Source organism: Netta rufina (genome assembly GCF_964035555.1).
Source record: "Netta rufina genome assembly, chromosome: Z".
Classification (NCBI taxonomy): Eukaryota; Metazoa; Chordata; class Aves; order Anseriformes; family Anatidae; genus Netta; species Netta rufina.
Genome location: NC_140126.1, coordinates 22,189,063 through 22,209,915, shown reverse-complemented (window position 1 = coordinate 22,209,915; position 20,853 = coordinate 22,189,063). Strand labels below are relative to the sequence as shown.

General features: G+C 35.8%; 1 protein-coding gene across 1 annotated transcript in view; it reads left to right on the top strand.

The window, feature by feature from the left end:
• SV2C (synaptic vesicle glycoprotein 2C) overlaps nt 1–20,853 on the top strand; it is a gene marked incomplete at both ends in the record, with an annotated part of 80,931 nt that overhangs the window by 58,840 nt on the left and 1,238 nt on the right. The window contains 6 exons of the mRNA XM_084305014.1: nt 2,839–2,949; nt 4,630–4,718; nt 5,472–5,636; nt 8,897–9,030; nt 10,626–10,829; nt 11,562–11,721. Coding sequence (XP_084161140.1) covers nt 2,839–2,949; nt 4,630–4,718; nt 5,472–5,636; nt 8,897–9,030; nt 10,626–10,829; nt 11,562–11,721 — 863 coding nt within the window. The remainder of the gene's footprint in view (nt 1–2,838; nt 2,950–4,629; nt 4,719–5,471; nt 5,637–8,896; nt 9,031–10,625; nt 10,830–11,561; nt 11,722–20,853) is intronic.

Sequence of the window (20,853 nt, the reverse complement as noted above, 5' to 3'; positions counted from 1 at the left end):
AACAAACAAACAAACAAACAAAAAAACACTTTTGCATATTCTGTTTAGGACACACTCCTCTCCTCCTCTCATTTAAGCCATTTAAGTTAGAACTGGATATTGTGACTTTTGTTCCAGTAATTTACTCGCTTAGCTCTCCTGTGCCCTACGGCTTCAGCTGGTGTCTGCCAGTAACATTCTGTCATTTAAGTGTTAATAATTTCCTCTGCTTTGTGTTACTAGTTACATCAAACAGATATACTTTGATAGTATTCTTTCTGCTTCTACAGCTGATGTAACTTTTTCTCTGTTATTAGTATAGTTTCAATGTACTTTTATTTGATATATTTTCCTAATTATATTGATATAATCTTACCCTAGAAGCTTTCTTTCCAAGTCAAATTTATTCTTATTAGTCATTTTATTGAGGATTTTTTATTCAAAACTATCGAATAGAAAATGAAACAATTGATGAATCATTCGTTTAAGAGTTAGAAACTCCAAAGTGGATGTGACAGAATTGTGGAGGTGATGGCTCTTAATACTTTTGAATACATCTTCTGAAAGCAGTGGCAGTAACAGAGTTAATGTAAAATGATAGTATCTTCTACTATGGGACTACTCATGTTGAACATTTATGTACATGGTTAATTACCTTTCTGTGTCCTTAAACTATATACATGCATCTGATCAATTAGTTTAAATGTTAAAGTTAAAAATAAATAAATAAATAAATAAAATAAGAAATTACACATAAAACCAAAATTCTGTCCATCTTCATTGCTATGTACTAAAAATATTTTTTTTCTGCAAATGTTTTCTTTTACATGCCTTGATTTTGTAAAACCTTAGATATCACATATTTCTAGCCATTGCTATTAAGCAGAAATTAAACACAAGTTCCCTTTTCATTTAAATACTTTTTTCTTTTTTTTTTCCATATATTGACAGCTAAATTTGCATGGTCCAGATGGACCATTGTCCTGGTTCAATAGGACCTTTATTATGTTAAAGGTTTATCAAAGCCATCCGCTTTTTGTCCCCAGTCACATGCAGTGGTCCTGGACATATGTGATTGCCCAACCTCCACAGCTCCAAACAAGCCAGGTGGCCAAGACAATTGAAAGGTTGCAGCTCAAAAGGTTGCAGCTCAGGCAACAAGAGTGGTGCCTGCTCACACAACATGATTCAAAAAACATGTCCTTTATGCTCAAAGGTGTGGCATATGTGAGGTTGTCTGTAAGTACAAGGTTTTAAATGATCTTGGAGGACTCAGCTGGAAATCTCAATCATCTTTTACAGAACACATTTCATTAAAAAAAAAAAAAAGAAAGAAAGAAAAGTGTAAAATCAAATGATGTAAACAGGATGCGGCTGCTAGTCTTCCATAAACAGGATATATTTGTAAAAGCAGTGGGCTGAAAACTAGACTTTGTCATCAATGCTACTATTGCCTATTTCCCTGTAGTCCACTCTGATACATATATGGATAGTGGTGTGCTCAGTTTGTTACGCAAAAACAGGAGCTATTGCTACTTTCAGAAACAGCAGCAGCCAAACATTGAAGGCATGGACTGTTCCTTCTTTATGGGTCAGTCCAGTTCTCCATTTTACTTATTACCTTTTCATTCTCTTTCTATTTGTCATCTTTTTAAATAAACTGTGGATGAATACACTGCCTTTTGGTATAATTCAGAGAGAGGAAACCAAAAGCATACAAAGTGGTATGTTTATCAGGTCCTGAAGGAGCTAAGAAGACCATACAGCACATTCTTGTTCTGCCACACACTATTGTGCAAGTGATAACTTGCAAAATATACAACATCACCCTCTCTGTCACTGGTATTTCCATATTTTTCCTTTATATCTGTTTATCTCATTTCACTTTAGATGAAGTAGATGATCGTTCATAACAGCAATAATGTGTTGTAGTTCCAGACCATTTCACCTATTTTTTTTTTCTCTCCTCATTAAAAAAGATAGTTTAAATCTACATCCAAAACACAAGGAGATTCCCTGTCTATTGCTACAAGAAAGAAGAAGAAAAATGTTATTTAGCTATTAATTCTTGACATTTCAAATGCTTCTATTGTCATTATTGTATTTTTAATCAATAGTCTGTCAATAATGTGGTGATAGGAAGTCAGAAAAGAAAGAAATAGAGAAAGGAAGAGAAAAAGAGAGAGAGAGAGAGAGAGAAAGAGAGAAAGAAAGAGAGAAAGAGAGAAAGAGAGAAAGAGAGAAAGAGAGAAAGAGAGAAAGAAAGAGAGAGAAGGAAGGAAGGAAGGAAGGAAGGAAGGAAGGAAGGAAGGAAGGAAGGAAGGAAGGAAGGAAGGAAGGAAGGAAGGAAGGAAGGAAGGTAGGAAGGAAGGAAGGAAGGTAGGAAGGAAGGAAGGAAGGAAGGAAGGAAGGAAGGAAGGAAGGAAGGAAGGAAGGAAGGAAGGAAGGAAGGAAGGAAGGAAGGAAGGAAGGAAGGAAGGAAGGAAGGAAGGAAGGAAGGAAGGAAACTCTGGACATACTTAACTGAGGTTTTAAATAATGTTTTATCATTTGTGGCATTAGAGATGAGTACAGCAGCATTTGAGCAAAACCTGACAGTATCAGCTTGTTTTGTGCATAAGAAATGGATTTCCCACATGATTTGAAAGTAGAGTTTTTTCAATACAGTTGCCTCCATAATGAACTTTGTTATTAAAGTGTTTATATTCCTTCAGATATTAAACGTTCATAATTTAGACAGAGGTTTAATACCTGTTCATTTTTAGTTACGGTATTTATTAAAAGTTTCTAATATGTCATAATATGCAGCTGAATGCTTCAAGAAAGTGCAATTATTTGCTCTTTTGTTTTTATTTCTAGGTTAACAGAATCAAAACTCCAAAGCAGATAGATGAGCTCATAGAAATAGAGAGCGATACAGGAACTTGGTACAGAAGGTGTTTAGTTAGAATTCGCACAGAGCTATATGGTGTAAGTAAAAACATCTCTGTTCTGCAATTACTTTTTTTTTAATAAGCATTCAAAAATGGGATGGATTTATTGAGCTCATGATGGCGATAATTGCAATGCTACTTTGGCTATGCAACTGGAAGATTCAAGAACCAGTGTAAGAATCTAGTTTTTGAGCAAAAGAGGTGCAGGTGAATCACAGACAGTTGGTTTCAACTTCTGAGGAGAAAAATGTTGCATTAGCATTTATACAAGTAATGATTGACAGTTATACAGCCATATGCCCAAGCACCACAATACAGTTTGTACTGAGAATACATATTGATATCTACCATTGTAAAGAGGTGACACATGCAGAGATTAAAAATTATCAGCAGAAACCTGAGAAGAAAGACTTTACCTGCAAGAAGAAGACTTTACCTAAAGAAGAAACACTTTACCTGCAAATCGTAAAGTAATGAATAACATGTGTAAATGAATGTCAGTATAACCTTTACAAGGCATTGAATCTGCATGTCTTGTCATTAGATGTCAAATGTTTTACTGGAAAACTACTTTAGAGATATTTTAAAGGGATTAAGACAAGTTCACTGGGACTTTGCTCCACATCTTTTTTTTTTTTTTTTTTTACTTTTTTTGTAAAATCAAAAATTATGCAGTACCTTCAAGCTGTTCAATGAAAATTGAGCTAAAGCTTAATCATGATGAAAAACAAACAAAAAACCTCACCAACACTAAACACGTCAAAAGAAGGTTTTCACAGCTGTTAAAAATCTGGCAAACAAGCAAACAAACAAAAACCACCAACAACAAGCAACAAATAAAACTGTGTTGTAAAATAAGTTTTGCCACATATTTCCAATCAAAATTGATTTTCTTGGAAAAATGTTCTCTTTTTTATAAAAGATAAAACAAAAGTGAAAGTGTCTACTTTTAAACTTATTTGTTCAAAAATGGAGAAGCTGAATATGGAAATGTTAAGTTTTGGCTTTGTTACTACGGCAGCTTTAAAGGAACCACAACTTGGTTGTTTCACATCCTTGTTATTACACTGGACTAGCCACTGGGCCAGAGTCTCCCTGTTGCATGATGTATGCTAAAATTTCCTAGGACATATGGTCTCTTGTCTTCAATGTGTGGGAAAGGGGTGAGGGTGTGGAGATACCATTCTTGGTCAGCTCTGTTGTAGCATCTCTGACCTGAGGGTAGTCCCAGCTTTTCCTCATAAAGTACCAATTTCTGCCCGTTATAGATTATGATGGCTTATACTGCACAACTCCCTGTTGAATTGTGGAATAAGATCCATCTAAACTCAAGGCTGTATAATACTGGGAAGAGAGAAGGAAACACTTCTAGGAAAGACTTCAGCTGGTTTATCTGAGAAAGTGAAATGATGTTGCCTAGAGAAGATGAAATTTTTATGTAGTCGGAGTACATATTAATTAATGGACACAATGAAAAGAAACAAGGAAGGTAGAGAATGTGCACAACCTGGTTATAGTCAAAGGCTAATAGACTTGTATAAAAAATACAGCTATTAGGTCTATATCAAGGAGATGATATGGCCTAATATGGCCTGCTCTCTCCCTCTCTCTCTGATTCCCTAAAGAAGCAAGCAAATCAGAATCAAAAACCTTGTGTCATTTGGCAAAACTTTTCAAAATACAATTTAAAATAAATTTATTTCCTAACAATTTTCAGATTTGGTTGACTTTCATGAGATGTTTCAACTACCCAGTGAAGGATAATACCATCAAACTTACAGCTGTGTGGTTCACCCTGTCTTTTGGGTAAGATTTCTTGAGATCCTAAACCATTTTTGATGGACTTGACAGAGAGAAGAATCATCTGCATGCAAATCTCTTTCAGTATGATTACCATTTCTCTTTGGAAAAGTTTTATTCAGTATACTTACACACAAGTATAGTATTTATCATTTAGTCTATTCTTGGCTACAAGCATCACTCAGAAATAACTGGTTCAGAATACCAGCATCTTCTGGTGTAGGTGTCTTCTAGTATTTTTATACCAGCAACTGGGAAATACAGAGAACATGTTCTTGCCTCACCATATTAAAAATATGAACTTGGTGCTCTATTTGCCTTAACTTGAACAGAAGCTCATATTCTGGAAGTCTTCAAATTAGACTTAACTTATACTCTGTTTAGAATGTGTTAGTCTACCTGTCTGCATTTAAAGGCAAAGTTTAAAGCAGGCATTAGAAAAGATTTCTTTGCAGCTCCCACAGTCTGCCATCTAGGAAGAGATCCATTCTTCATGTCTGGGTGCCACAGGTCTTCCTTGCATCCTTCAGGGCAGGGCCTGGCATCTGGGCCTGTACCAGCTCCCCAGCCAGGAGCAGGGCAAATATGGGCACCACCCTTTGGGACAGGGATGCCGATGGGGGACAGGGACAGGGACAGGCCTAGACATCAAGCCCGTGGCTAGGCAGGGCAAGGCTGTGGGGAGCTGGAGACTGGTACTGCTATGGCCTTGCTGTGACAAGCCCCATGATGTGACTGTGCATTTTCTGTTTTTCACAGCTACTATGGCTTATCTGTCTGGTTTCCTGATGTCATTAAGCATCTGCAGTCAGATGAGTACGCGTCCCGAGTGAAACATTTCCGCAATGAGGAGGTTTCACATTTCGTCTTCAACTTCACATTGGAAAATCAAATTCACAGCAATGGAGAATACATCAATGACAGGTTTAGAGATGTACTAATATCCTGATGGGGCTGAAATAAATAAATGCATGTGTTCAAGCAAGTCCTAATAATCTAATATTTTACCCTATTAACTATTAATGGATAAGTGTTGATTTGTTAGTTTGTATGGTTTTGTGCCTTTTTTTTTTTTCTTTTTCCCCATGGCAATTTGTTTCTATCCTCAATTTAATTTATCATGACTCAATGTTGAATTGTGCCTTGCAGAAGTGGACTTATATATGCCCTGGTGGCCTCAGTTCCAAATTCCTTATGCAAACACTACTTCCCTCCTGAAAAAAATATCTAAAAGTCCAAAATAATGATCCTTCTTTCCACAGTGGGATACAAACAGACTCAGTGTATGCCATAACATTGCAGGGGGTTGAGGAAGGATGGACTTTCATCTATGTGTTTTTTTTTTTTTTTTTTTTTTCTTTGCATTTATTTAATATACTTCAATAAAAATGTGAGACACTGAAAGGACAGGGTCACGGAAATATAAAAGTGAAATGCTACCATGAGTCAACAAAAAGTACAAAGAGCTCTAAAAAAAAGAAAACAACACCTTGGCAATATCAACCATGTTTTTTAATGAATGCAGATGTATTAAGTTCCTAGCTAGAATTTTACAGATAAATAGATAACTAAAGGAAAAACTAAGAACTGCTTTGGGTGTCTGGTTTCTCTTAAGAGATATCGAGAACAACGGTCTGAATTGTCTCCTGAATAACATTGTGATAATTTATTATTATTTCCATATGAATACATATGTCTAAGTGAACAAAATCAATGATTTTGGTAATACAGGTCTCTTGCGTGTGAACATTGGTTGGTTAGGCACTGGAACAGGTTGCCTGGGGAGGTGGTGGAGTCACTGTCCCTGAAGGTGTTTAAGAAAAGGTTGGATTTGGTACTAAGCCACATGGTTTAGTGGGTAATACTGGTGGTTGGGGGACAGTTGGACCAGATAATCTTGGAGGTCTTTTCCAACCTTAATGACTCTATGATTCTATGAACTTGAGCTTTGACACAGTTTATGGATTGACAAAAAAATGAGCAGTTTTGTCATTTTTAAACTAGCTATTGCTTCCCAGGTAAATTTATTTTCAGGAGACAGATGTTCTCCTAAAAGCAAAGAACCACTTACTGTCAATAAGTTTTAGACGTTTTATATTCTGTCAACCAAGATTTTATCAAAGTGAACTGAAAATTACTGCAAAACACTAAGTCTAACACTAATATAGTCTAAAATACTTTCAAATATGCACATTCAATAGGCCTCTAGGAGTTTTTTGAGATTCACAAAATACTTTCTGTAGTAATATCAACTCTTTTGATATTCTTCTTTGACAAATGTTTCAATACTTCACTCACCCCTAGTTTCACTGTTTCCTTCATGTTTTTTCTTAACTGGAAGATACATTAATACTTCACTTTATACTTCATTACATTTCTGTTGGGTTTAAATTCAAATCACTGCAATACCATTTTTAATCTAGTCACAACATATTTCCTGTTCAAAGGTGAAAAGTGCATCAGGAGAATTTAGTAAATATAGTCTGCCTTTTCTATTACAACTGACTAATCCAATTGCTAAATGTTCTTTGCTCTCCTCTGAAATTGAAGTACTTTTTAAAATGGGGAGTGTTATATGAAAAATGATAATGAGTTGACACAGAACACCAGTCTGATTTTAATCAGAGACTGTCAGAAATGAGAAATGATATAGTAACTAAAATTAATGGGCTGAGGACACCATATTATTATTATTATTATTATTATTATTATTATTATTATTATTATTATTATTATTATTATTATTATTGCCAATACAGGAAAAGAATTCATTAGCTAATAATTCTTTTCTTATGATAAATATAATTAGCATTTGTTCTACTTTCTCATAAAGATGTGATTCTATCAACTGTGTTGCTGAGAGAATAATTTCTACTATTTGAAATATAGCATATTTTTGTGTGTTTCTATTCCTACTAACAGTCTTGTATAAGAAAAATAAGCAGCTAAACATATCAGGTTTGATCAGAGTAGAGCCAATCTGTGTTTGGAAGGCTTTGCCATTTTAATAGTTCTTACTGGCATGTAGCAATTAAAGCACTACTTTCCAAAGAGTTATTCCTTTTGTATGCAGTCTGCCAGCAAAACTGCCCTTCTTTAGTTACAGCTTTTTTTTTTTTTTTTTTTTTTCCATACCCTTATGTGAAATCTCAAATGGTGAAACATCACAAAATTGCTGTTTTATTAATTTTATTTTTATATATTTTAAAATTCATTTATTCATTGTTTTGGTTATATTTGTTTATTTATTTATTTAAATTTATTATTTAAATGTGTCTTTTCCTTGTTGTTGTTGTTAGCATAATGATATCTGTGTTAAGAGCACAGTGGAAAGAGTTTACAATATTGCTTTAGCCTAGTAATGTTGAGGTAGAAAATTACTGCTAGTAATATACTTTGTCCTTAACTTTTTCTATGAATGACTTCATTGACAGACATGATCAAAGAACAAGGAATTAAATAAAAGTCAGTAGGAATAAAGATGTTCAAAAATAAGAAAAGTTAATGACAATTCATTTGTGCACATTTTATGTACACAGTATTTGCAATTGCATCCACAAACACAGGGCTAGAAAAAAAACATTCTTCCTGTTTGATACCTAGCTGTATAACTGCCAATGTAAGTGTTGTGATAATGGTAAAAACAACTAAAAAATCATTTTTAAAATCTTCAAGAAGTTTCTTTTGAATTTGAGCCTGACACAGTGCCCAGTGTGTTTTCATATGGTCAAATAAACATTCTTTGAAAAATTCTTTCTTTCCAGCTTGTTGGTACCAGCAGGTGATTCTTTGTTCCAAGAGGCTGGGTTCCTGGTGTCTGAGCTCTCAATTTATGACTGTAATGTCAAATTATGAGTTCTGGTCATTTTACAAGGCTATTCCATGTATGTTATGACGTTGTTTTTGGTTGATGATTAAAGACAAGTAATAACTGAAATATTACCACAGAAATAGTATCATTGGTTATGGCCAGCAGGTATGTGTCTTATTAATGCTTTTTCTGAAAGAGTATTCCAGAATCAGCTAATCATTAATCATGTCTCTGGAATGTCCTTAAGTGATCACTGTTTCTGTGGTTGAGGTTCTTCAGCATGCTAAATAAAACTATAAAGATTTATCAGCTTGACCTGTTGCTGTTTCTAACCTGTGAAAGTAGAGTTACAGAAATTATTTGTATTTTACAGGTTTATTATGATGAAGTTTAAATCAGTAACCTTTGAAGATTCCCTTTTTAAGAATTGTGTGTTTGAAGACATTACTTCACTGAACACATACTTCAGGAACTGCACTTTTGTGAATACCACCTTCTACAACACAGGTATTACATGAAAATTCCTGAGTACCAATTTTGCATCTGCATGTTATCATCTGACTGTTGTCAACTGATTATAGATTCTGAATTTCTAATGAAGCATACAGGAAGCCTTCTTCAAGGGAACACAAATCTATAAAATCAACGATGTAATACCAGAGAAGAGAAAGGATTACTCTTCCATTTGAGATACTGCAGGCCTAGTATTAACTCAGATAATAAATGTTTCTTTCATTTAAATCATCCCTAAAGATATTCAGTCTTGAGATGAGAAATTGGTTGCTTTAATTAGGTGTATTTTAATTTGGTCTAAATGGGACTATTCTATTCTTCTTACATAGACATAGGAGGTAAGTTCAAGATTCATGCTTCCTCATCTATAATCATTCCCAATCTACTAAGTATTTTACCAGAAATAGGAATTTGTGCTTTCACATGTTTAAGCAGAAGACCTGATTTGTTTATGTCATTTTTATTGTTTTTTGTTTGTTTGTTTGTTTTCTTTCATTTTAAAACAATGTAAACTAAGATTGTGTCCAGAGAGATACAGCACTTTTTACTTCTTTGCTGTAACTGAAATAATCATATTAGTAACAGAGTTAGGCTATACATAACAAGCAATGTCCAGCTTTCAATATTCCTGAGAAATGACTTTAAGGCTGATGGAAGAAACAGAAATAAAGGGGAAAGTATAAGGAGAGATCTCTAAAATGTTATTTGAAATAGAATGGTCTGGACCGTTACATATAGTAATTCATCTGCATCCCTTTTTAATAATGAATGCATGAAAATGTCACCATTGTCAAGATACATTGGTGCCAATATCATACCAGATCCTAGCAAGATCTGACTGATAATTTTCAAAATGATTAGATGCGTAATTATGAAAAATGGAAGATATATCTGTGATTATTTGTGCTTTAATGATAAATATTAAAACAGACACTGAGTTTACAGAACTCACAATTGGTGAAAAGTTTAGTAAAAAAAAAAAACAACTTATTGCATTTCTAAACACTGGGTCAGATACATTTCTTAGTATATTTTTTCAGACTTGAACTGAGCTGAAGACTGCTTGCAGTCTGCTCAGAAATGAAAATAAATTAATCTGAATTCTGAATTCTGTGTGAACATTTCCCTTTAAAGGAAGTCAAGCTGAGCATGATCAACAGTCTCATCTGAAAGGCTCTCTGGTATGGAAATAACTAAAAACAAGTCAAAAAAAAAAAAAAAAGTCTAACACCGAGCAAGACATAGGAACCATAGGAACAACAGCAATGCTGGCTGATAAAAACTTGCAGAAATCCAGTGCACAACAAGCCTGATATGAGAGGTTTGAACCAAATAGGATCCAAATAGAGCTGAAATACATTAATATAATCTGCTTTATTTAATGTCTTAGTTGCTCTTTATTATAGCCTTCACATATTTTTCTCTTAAGATAAAAGGCTATCAGAAGTAAAAGCAATAACTAGTGCTGTTTATGAAGCAGTAAAAGCTCCTAGTTGTCATCAAGATTGCATAAACTTCAAAAGTTTTAATCAAAACCTGCACATGGAGTCAACTGTTAGCTGAAATCTTACTTTTTCTTCTTTCCACAGATCTCGAGCAATATAAATTTGTTGACAGTGATTTTATAAATTGCACATTTTTCCACATCAGGACAGGATGCCAAATTTCTTTTGATGATGACTACAGTGCCTACTGGATTTATTTCGTTAATTTTCTGGGAACTTTGGCAGTGTTACCAGGGAACATTGTGTCTGCTCTTCTGATGGATAGAATTGGACGTTTAACAATGTTAGGTATGGACTTCACTTTAAAACAGAAAAAAAAAAAAAATAGAGAAAAAAAATTGTTCTTTCTTTCTTTCTTTTTCTTCCTTTCTTTCTTCTTTCTTTTTCTTTCTTTCTCTCTCTCTTTCTCTCTCTCTTCTTCTCTTTCTATAAAAAAAGAAAAGAAAGAAAGTGGGACGTGTGCAGGTAATCCTCAGCTACTAGAGTATCTCCTAGGAAAAGTTAGCAGTCCTTTGCCTGCTATCTATTTTGCAAGGTAACACAGCTGAAAGACACCTACTGTGGATTATCAGCAAAGACAGATAGGTTTTTGTTTTACTTAAGTAGCTAAATATAGTCCATTATATTCATTTTCTAGGAAACTGTATATAAATACATTTCCTACTCCATGTTCTTATTACCACATTATATGAATGAGTTTCATGTAATTCAGATGTTGAGGAAGAACAGGGATAGTTTTCCTTGCAGTTTCTTTTGGGAGTTCAGAAAGGGTTCCAGCTTAATACTTTATGGTATATCCATAAAGAATATAAAGGAATTACATTTTTTCCTCAATAGCCCTCTAACATTTGTCTGCCTGAATGGTCTACCAGCAAAGAATATCTCTTCATTTTTTAACTCAAGTATATGGGTGACTTATTTTGTTTCACTGTGTGAATAGAAATGTTAGACAAAACAAACAGCAATCATTCTTTTAAATTCAGCCTCACTTAGCACTCACTTTGTCTGACTCTTGCATAGGTGGTTCCATGGTTCTTTCTGGCATAAGCTGTTTTTTCCTGTGGTTTGGGACCAGTGAATCCATGATGATAGGTATGCTGTGCCTCTACAACGGTCTCACCATCTCAGCTTGGAACTCTCTTGATGTCATTACTGTGGAGTTGTATCCTACAGACAGAAGGTATGTGCAGATACATCTCTGTTAATTTTTTTGACTCCATCTCTCTGTACCACCAGATATGGTAATAGAAATAATTAATGCTGTATTGTTTACAGAAATAGTGAAGTTTTAGGTGAGCTGTACTCACAGTTTGTCTTAAGAATAGCAAGGAAAAAAAAAAAAAAAAGAGAGAGATATTTTTTTAACCTCTTGGGTTTATCTTTCTTGTCAAATATCACCTAATCAGGTAAATAACACAAATGTAGTTTCATATGAAAAGAAAAAAAAAAAAAAAGTTATAACTGCTGCTCTTATTTAAAACAATGAAAATAATCAATTTTTCTGAAAATAGTTGAAAATAGTAATAGAATATTTTGGGGTTTCCCCTAGTGCAGCTAGCTATTAGTTATGAATTTGGTCCAAAAATAGAAAAATTGTTGCATTTGTCTCTTGTTCATGGAATGGTAGAGATGATAATAAAAATCACTCTCTGGAGCTCAACAGCATCTGTTATAAGAGATTTAGGGCTTGAACCACACTGAGCTGTTATTCAGCCTGCAGCAAGTTTGTATGCAGGGTCACTAGGAGTCTGTACATACAGACTAGTATCATACATAGACTAGTATCTACATTAAACAGATACATAAGTGTCTCAGGCATTGCTCCTGACCCTTTCTGCAAAGATGCTCTGGGCAGCTTTGATGTCCTGCAAGCACTGCTGCTAGAAGACATTTTTCCTCTAATGTTAAGATACTCTCCAATGATGACTTTATGCCACTGAATTAACAGAAGGAAGAAGTGTAGTTCAACAGCAATATGTCAGAGGTAAAATCATAAAAGCCACAACCTATTGAATAGACTTGTATCTTCTTCTTTTTTCCTTCCTTCCTTCCTTCCTTCCTTCCTTCCTTCCTTCCTTCCTTCCTTCCTTCCTTCCTTCCTTCCTTCCTTCCTTCCTTCCTTCCTTCCTTCCTTCCTTCCTTCCTTCCTTCCTTCCTTCCTTCCTTCCTTCCTTCCTTCCTTCCTTCTCTCCCTCCCTCTTTTTCCCTTTCTTTTTTTTTCCCTTTCTTTTTCTTTCTTTCTTTCTTTCTTTCTTTCTTTCTTTCTTTCTTTCTTTCTTTCTTTCTTTCTTTCTTTCTTTCTTTCTTTCTTTCTTTCTTTCTTTCTTTCTTTCTTTCTTTCTTTCTTCCTCCCTTCCTCCCTTCCTCCCTTCCTCCCTTCCTCCCTTCCTCCCTTCCTCCCTTCCTCCCTTCCTCCCTTCCTCCCTTCCTCCCTTCCTCCCTTCCTCCCTTCCTCCCTTCCTCCCTTCCTCCCTTCCTCCCTTCCTCCCTTCCTCCCTTCCTCCCTTCCTCCCTTCCTCCCTTCCTCCCTTCCTCCCTTCCTCCCTTCCTTCCTTTCTCTCTTTCTCTCTTTCTCTCTTTCTCTCTTTCTCTCTTTCTCTCTTTCTCTCTTTCTCTCTTTTTCTCTTTCTCTCTTTCTCTCTCTTTCTCTCTCTTTCTCTCTCTCTTTCTCTTTCTCTCTTTCTCTCTTTCTCTCTCTCTCTTTCTCTCTCTCTTTCTCTTTCTCTCTTTCTCTCTTTCTCTTTCTCTCTTTCTCTCTCTCTTTCTCTTTCTCTCTTTCTCTCTTTCTCTCTTTCTCTCTTTCTCTTTCTCTCTTTCTCTCTTTCTCTCTTTCTTTCTCTCTCTTTCTTTCTTTCTCTCTTTCTTTCTCTCTCTCTCTCTCTCTCTTTCTCTCTCTCTCTCTTTCTCTCTTTCTCTCTTTCTCTCTTTCTTTCTTTCTCTCTCTTTCTTTCTCTCTTTCTTTCTCTGTCTCTTTCTCTCTCTCTCTTTCTCTCTCTCTCTCTCTCTTTCTCTCTTTCTCTCTAAAAAAAACAGTAAAACTGCCCTGTTCTCTCTAAGGTATGGAGTGTCTCTTCTCTATCACAGTGCTATTTCTTATGCCACCCAGTGGCATAAGAAATAAAAAAAAAAGGTCCAGAATTTTATAAATGTCTGATGACCGGCTGTAAAATCTTAGTTTTTGGACACAGATTCAACTAAATTTGATACTGTCCATTAAGACAGAAAGACAGTAGACTGGTTGAATATGCTTTCTTTTCATATTATTATTTTTTAAATAAGTGCTTCTTTACAGAGTAAACTGTTGTGGTTATATCCATTGTTGTGGTTATATCAACATAACCATACTAAGCTACTCATGAATCTAAAGCACTAAGGTTTAAGCACTACAGTTTTTATTACACCTCAGAAATCGTCTGGCAAGAATTATTCCGTCAATCAAATGCTATGATATAATTCTAATAAATGTCCTTTATAAGTAGTTATTCTATTGACATTCCTGAATGTACTAGTCACTGTTTTTGTTTTCTGTTGTTGTTATTGTTTGTTTGTTTGTTTGTTTTTGTTTTGTTTTGTTTTGTTTTGTTTTGTTTTATGAAAAAAATAATTGGAAAACCCATCGGTGTTAATGAAAAAAAAATCATCACTAGGAATGATTAAATTATCAGTATGCTACTGATATCTGCTTTAGGGTATCCATATTTGCAGCTAATATTTTTTTAGTAGTTTCTGGTAACTATGAGATTGTAGAAAATTTTTCTTTTTTTCTTCTAAAATAAAATAAATATGCATGCAATAATAACTATGGAACCAAATTAGAAAAATGTACTTGCAGCTGAATTTTTGGGGTATTTTTGCAACAACTCAGATAGAGAACTTGTCATTTCATATTATCTATGTAAACAGCCTGATTGGTCAAGTCATCTTAGTTCAGGACAAACATTGCTGGCATATACTAAAGATGAGTTTTCCAAAAGTTCTGGTTCCATCATAGCCACTTTTTGCCTTTTGGGATTATAATTCTGGAAGTTTGTTCCTTCCCATAATTTTTAAGGTTGAGGCAAAGGTGCATCATTCTTTTATTATTCCAATAAATAATTTTTGCTTACTCACCAGTGAAATGACCACAAATAGAAGTGAAATGAGTGAAATGAGCAGCAAATAGAAGCTAGAGTCTGGGCTGAAAGAAATGTGTGTGTAAGGAGGCCAGTTCATACTAACACGCACAAGAGATCAGGCTGCGCAGCCCCTCCTTTTCCTACCACAAAACTCCCCTTGGAATCTAGCCAATAGCCAAACTGCTGGGGCTTTGCCAATAATTTGCAGGGTAATACAGAAAGTGTTTCATAAATCGTACCCCAGGTTATTTTTGGAAAATCATACTGGCTTTCTGTCAGGTAGGGGTGTGGTGAGAAACTTGGAAATGCATGGTGTATGTGATACACAGGACACATTCTGGTTTCCTCTTCATTAGCTGCCCACAGGGCAGAGGTAAGGTTGCTTCAAAATCTTAACAGATTTGGGCTTCAAATGCATTCAAAATCACCTCATTATTTATAAATTTTATAAATTTATTTAACAATCTAATATCTGTATTTGAAGTAATTCTGTAGCTTGTCCTAAATTCTTGATAAGTAGAAAGCTGATAATGGGACTAAAACCAAGACTTACAAGGAGTATCTCAGGGAATTGGAATTGCTTTGTCTAGAGAAAAGGAAACTGATTGGAGACAGCTCTGTCTACAACTACCTGAAAGGAAGTTGCAGTGAGGAGGGTGTTGTTGCAGCAACGAGAACGTTCATCTCTTTTTCTTGGGTGACAAGTAATAGGATGCAAGGAAATCACCTCATGTTGCATCAGGAAAGGTTTAGATTGGACATTAGGAATAATTTGTTGAAAAAGGTTTCCCAGGAAGTCATGGAGTCCCCATCCCTGGAGGTGTTTAAGAGACATGTAGACATGATACTGAGAGACATAGTTTAGTGGTGGGACTTGCTAAGTCATATGTGTTTTCCAACCTGGATGATTCTAGAATTCTATATTTTATGCCATTGTCATTTGTTGTTGTTTTGTTTTGTTTTTGGTTTGTTTATTTGTTTTGTTTTGTTTTGTTTTTTATCTAAATGTTCTTTAGAAAACCTGAGTTGATCTGTGGAACTAATAAAATAAGACATGTTGGAGACTGTATACATGTCAAGTGGTTTTCAGGGAGAGGAAGTTGCATTAGAAAGTAGAAAATACATTACAAATCCTGGTTATAGGTATGTTTCAGTCTTTCACATAAAACATTTAGTAATGAATAATCATTGTAAAACAGTATTTAATTTATTACTTACTTTTCAATACAAAGATTTTAAAGGACACTGATGATGAGCAGTTATAAGTAAGCTCATTTCTAATAAACCAGTAATTTAATCCTGTTCTATAATACAAAATAATAATAATAATAATAATAATTAATAATAATAATAAATACTAGTATTATCTCATCTTTTGTCCTTACCCTTTATCTTGGCTTTTGTCTATCTTCTTAATGGCTTGTGTGATTCTGGAATGCTCAACAGTCAGCAGGTTCTGAGAAGTTTTTGGTCAGTTGTGGCCCTCTTGAGAGCCAAACCAAATTATTTCATGTATTCAAAAGCTCTCCTCTAAAGAAGAATTATTAATAATCTTGTGAACATTTTTGAGTGTTTATAGAGTGATTTTCTACTCTCAAAAACTTTCTGTATTTTCAGAGCTGTTCTTTGGAGGGAGGTGATGCAGGAATTAAGGCACTGAGGAAAATGATAATGTTGTCAAAAATGATGTTAGGTGCCTGATTTATTTCATGTGGGACCTGGAAACCCAATCACTGAGAATTTCAGAAGAGGGAATGGGCTAAAAATATAAATTCCCCTGCTCAGCACTTCAATGACACAAACCTGAAGGTGCTAAGCTGAGCAGACATAAAATGTGAATTACATACTTAATGACTATTTAGTTAGCTTAAATGACTTGCTAGCATCATACAGAAATTCTGTTATGGGAATGGGGTTTGTAACTGTTCTTCTGACAGCATTCAACTAGCTTAATCATGAGACTCTGCTTTTTCATCTTGCAGTCCCAATCCCATCTGTGTACCTTCCAAATTCTGCAACATGAGGGAAACCAAGTTTCCTTCACTACATCATGCTTTATCCCTCAAGCTGCCTTTGTTCTGTGCATTGGCAGAGTAATGTGGAAAAAAATATATTGTATGATGATGTAATTACAGATTGTGTTGTAATTTTTGTGCCAAAGGGACCTGAAACAACATTGCATAATTTTCTAGCTATGCCTGTAATACAAATATGAATAGAAGAGAGTTAAAATTCTCTGAAAAAAAAAAAAAAGTAACAGGAGATTTTTATGACATTTAAATGGAATTTTTACATTTCTATAAGTATTAAGTGTCTTCTTGTGAGCTAACTTGGGAAGAATGGACTTTATAAGCCAAGACTCTTGTCAAACAATGGTTACAACAAATAAGCCAAATAAGCAGAAAGTGGAATCCTTGTATCTCCCGCAGAGTAAATCAAAATCAGATTACATCAGATAACCAACAATTCTTCAGTTTTGCTAAGGCTGCCAGGCATCAGGGTTTGAAACATGGCCAGGAATATTTAGAATTCAAGGTGTGCTATAAAATGATTTCATTCTGTTTTGCCTTTTTTCATACCTTTGAAAGAAGTTCATAAAGGTTTGGTCATAATTAAGAATTAAGTCTCCTATCTTCAGTTCATTATATTTATCTTCTCCTCCTCTTTCTGAGTCCCCAGAGTAATAAAACCTATTCATAGGTTATCTTAAATCCAACTTTTTATTGTTGTGGCTGTCAGAAGAGAAGTATTCTAGTCGTTTGAGTCATAACAGCAGTCATCAACTTATAGCAGACTTTCTGGCAGCTATTTTCTACTGCCATCCTGTGGATGCAGTTCAACTGCACTTTGCTGAAATTGCATGCTGGTGTTTTAAAGGCATGAAATACCACACCTATGAAGTTTCTCAAGCAAGTCTAAGGCAGGAAGGCACATTCTTTGATTTTACTTGCACATTATATGGTGTAATTGGCAAGACTATGACCTATGTATTTATTTTTGAAAAGGAGGATTAGAAAAATTAATCCTCAGGCAATTAGAAAATTATCCATAGCACATTCAGAAACTTACTGTTTTCATAGGATTTGCAAGTCATCAAAACCCACAAAAATTTTACTCAGAGTCTTTTGTAAAGTGCTGCTAGTTTAGCACTAGGTCTGGCAAGAGGGATATCAAATGACTGTTACACATTCAGTAGAACTCTACAGCATGAAAATGAAGTTATGAGGTGCTCCATAAGCAACACAAAAGTGGACCCGAACTACTTTATTTAAGAACACAAGCACCTGGTCTAAGAAGGAGCATATTTGGCAACTAGGAAACAAGCGCATTTAATCTAGAGGCCTGGATAATCCCTTTATTTTTAACCATTTGGATTCTTGCCATTTGTTATGTGAGACTTGGGTGAAAGGAAGCTCGGTATTTTTCTTTGTCACAGGTTTCCTAGCACCAGTAGTAAAATACTGGGAAAATTCTTTTTCTTTAACACTCAGCTTTCTGTGAGACCTGGCACTTTTATAGGACTTCAATATTTTTTCCTATTAATACTAAATTCTATAGCTTTTTCTATTTCATTTTGTTTTGTTTTGTCTTTAAGGCAAGCCCACAGTGATTCACCAGGACTGTCTTACTGATTTGCCCAAAGGGTTTATTGACATCCTCTAAAAGAACAAGGGGTTCTTTCTACTGACTTTCTTGACAATTATTGCCAAAGATTTTTGACAGTCAGAAAGATATTCTTATGCCAGTGTTTTGCCCAGTAACTGATGAACTTAGTGTAGATCAGTGTATTTAGTAATGGCTTTGCACTTCTGTGTTTTTTTTCACTTAACTCATTTGTGATCCTGAGATGGCACATTGTAAGTCCTTGATCATTTGCAGACTTCCAGTACACTAGCACTTTCCCAAAAACTGCAGCAAAGGTTTTATTAGACTCTGCTCTCATGTTTGCGTATTGCAACATATATATTGCATGGCTATGCATCAGTCTTCCCTGCCAGGACCTTTTTCACATTCTGGTCAGTTTTTTACAGGTACACTTCTGATGCTCAGCTTAGTCTGCCTGGTAGTACAAATCTGTCTGTGGTAGACACTTGACCACAGACTTTGAAAAATTACTCCAGTAGGATGGCTCTTTGCTACTTCATTCAGTACATTTCTCAATCCTTCTTTGGCTGGATTTCTCCAAAAGTCTTCCTAAAAGTTAATCAGTCCTCTTCTGAGGAAACATTTTCAAGGAATTACTGCAAATGTTTCCCTGACAGGAAGGCTCTCAAGCAACTCTTCCAAAGGTCCCTCCTCTGGTGCTCTCAGCAGTGCACTCTCAGACAGACCTCACTGGTCTGCATCATCAGGCAGCAGAGCATGTCGTTTTGAAGATATTCACCTCCATGTGCAAGTTTACCTTTTTAGGCCCTGAGTATTATGTAAGTAATGCAGGTTTAATCAAACATAGAAAAAAAGTAGCCATTTGACCATTCAGGAGGCATATTAGAGACCCTTTTGCTATTATTTTTTTTTCCCCAGCTCATTTCCTGTGTAGTTTCTGCTCTGCTATCCCAATGACCTGCCTCTCCTTCCCTAGATATTATTAATGTTTCTTTTCATGCAGTATCTGCATGGGTACAACATATTGCACAAAAAGGAATTATGTTTACTCAAAAAATAAACATTACTTTATACCATTACTTCAAATGATTCTGAAGTTGACCCTGTTGATTAACTAGATTTCAGCATCTAAGAACAAACTAGGGCCAGAAATATATGGAAATAGACCAGAAGGGTACCAATCCACCTTCATTATTCCTTTGGTGCAGCATCCTCAAATATAACAGGACCAGTACAATTCTGAAGTACAGCATATCACATAAATAAATGTTTGCACCCTCAGTAAGTTTGCAGATGACACCAAGCTAGGTGCGTGTGTCGATCTGCTTGAGTGTAGGAAGGCTCTGCAGGAGGATCTGGATAGGCTGCACCAATGGGCTGAGGTCAAGTGCATGAAGTTTAACAAGGCCAAGTGCCGGGTCCTGCACCTGGGGTGCAACAACCCCAAGCACAGCTACAGGCTGGGAGATGAGTGATTGGAGAGCTGCCAGGCAGAGAAGGACATGGGAGTGATGGTTGATAGTTGGCTGAATATTAGCCAGCAGTGTGCTAAGGTGGCCAAGAAGGCCAACAGCATCCTCTTCCAACCTAGAAATTCTGTGATTCTGTGATTCTGTGTAAATTCAGGACATGGCTACTAACCCCAATATGCTGGTGAGCTCTTCTACACAGGATATTTTAACTTTCCCAGGAGATATGACTTAGATGTAGGACACCAAAGGGACTGACTGATCAATTCTCTTAAGATGTAGTGACCGGATTTGCAGAAGAAAACATAAACTAGTGACACTGTGGGCTGTGGCTACGTCCATTGTTTGCCTGAGGTAGAGGGTCTTCTCCCTTATTAGGCTTTCTTTTTCAAAATAAAAATATTTCTGTGAAAAACCTTGAGAAACCTCTCAGTTGTAACCTTGTTGTCATTTGGGATAAAGTCTGCTTACTTTAGGTTGATTCTCTGGGATACTTTTAAGGATCCTAGGCTGCATCGAAAGAGGTCAAGGGAGGGGTTTGTCCCCCTCTGTTCTATTTTTGTGAGGCCCCACTTGGAGAGGTGTATCCAGGGGCTCCCAGCACAAGAAGGATGTGGGTTTATTAGAATGGGTTCAGAGGAGGGCTATGAAGTTAATCAGAGGGCTGGAGCACCTCTCCTATGAAGAAAGGCTGAGAGGGCTCGGGTCTGAAAAGAAGGCTCCAGGGCCATCTTATTGCAGTTTTATATACTTAAATAGGGCTTATATAAAAGACGGAGAGCAACTTTTTGCTCAGTCAGACAAGGTAGAATGGAGATTTAGGTTAGAGATTAGGAGGAAATTCTTTACTCAGAGGGTGGTGTGTCACTGGAAGAGGTTGCCCAGAGAAGCTGTGGATGCCCTATCCCTGGAAATGTTCAAAAACAGGTTGGATGAGGCCCAGGACTACCTGATCACCTGGGTGGCATCCCTCCAAGTGACAGGGAAGTTGGAACTAGGTGATCTTTAAGGTCCATTCAACTCAAACAATTCTATAATTCTATGAGCTACAGTAGCAGAAGTTCATCATAGTTACTTTTGAGTACAGACTGTATATGAGTATAGGACCTTCCATTCCTTTAC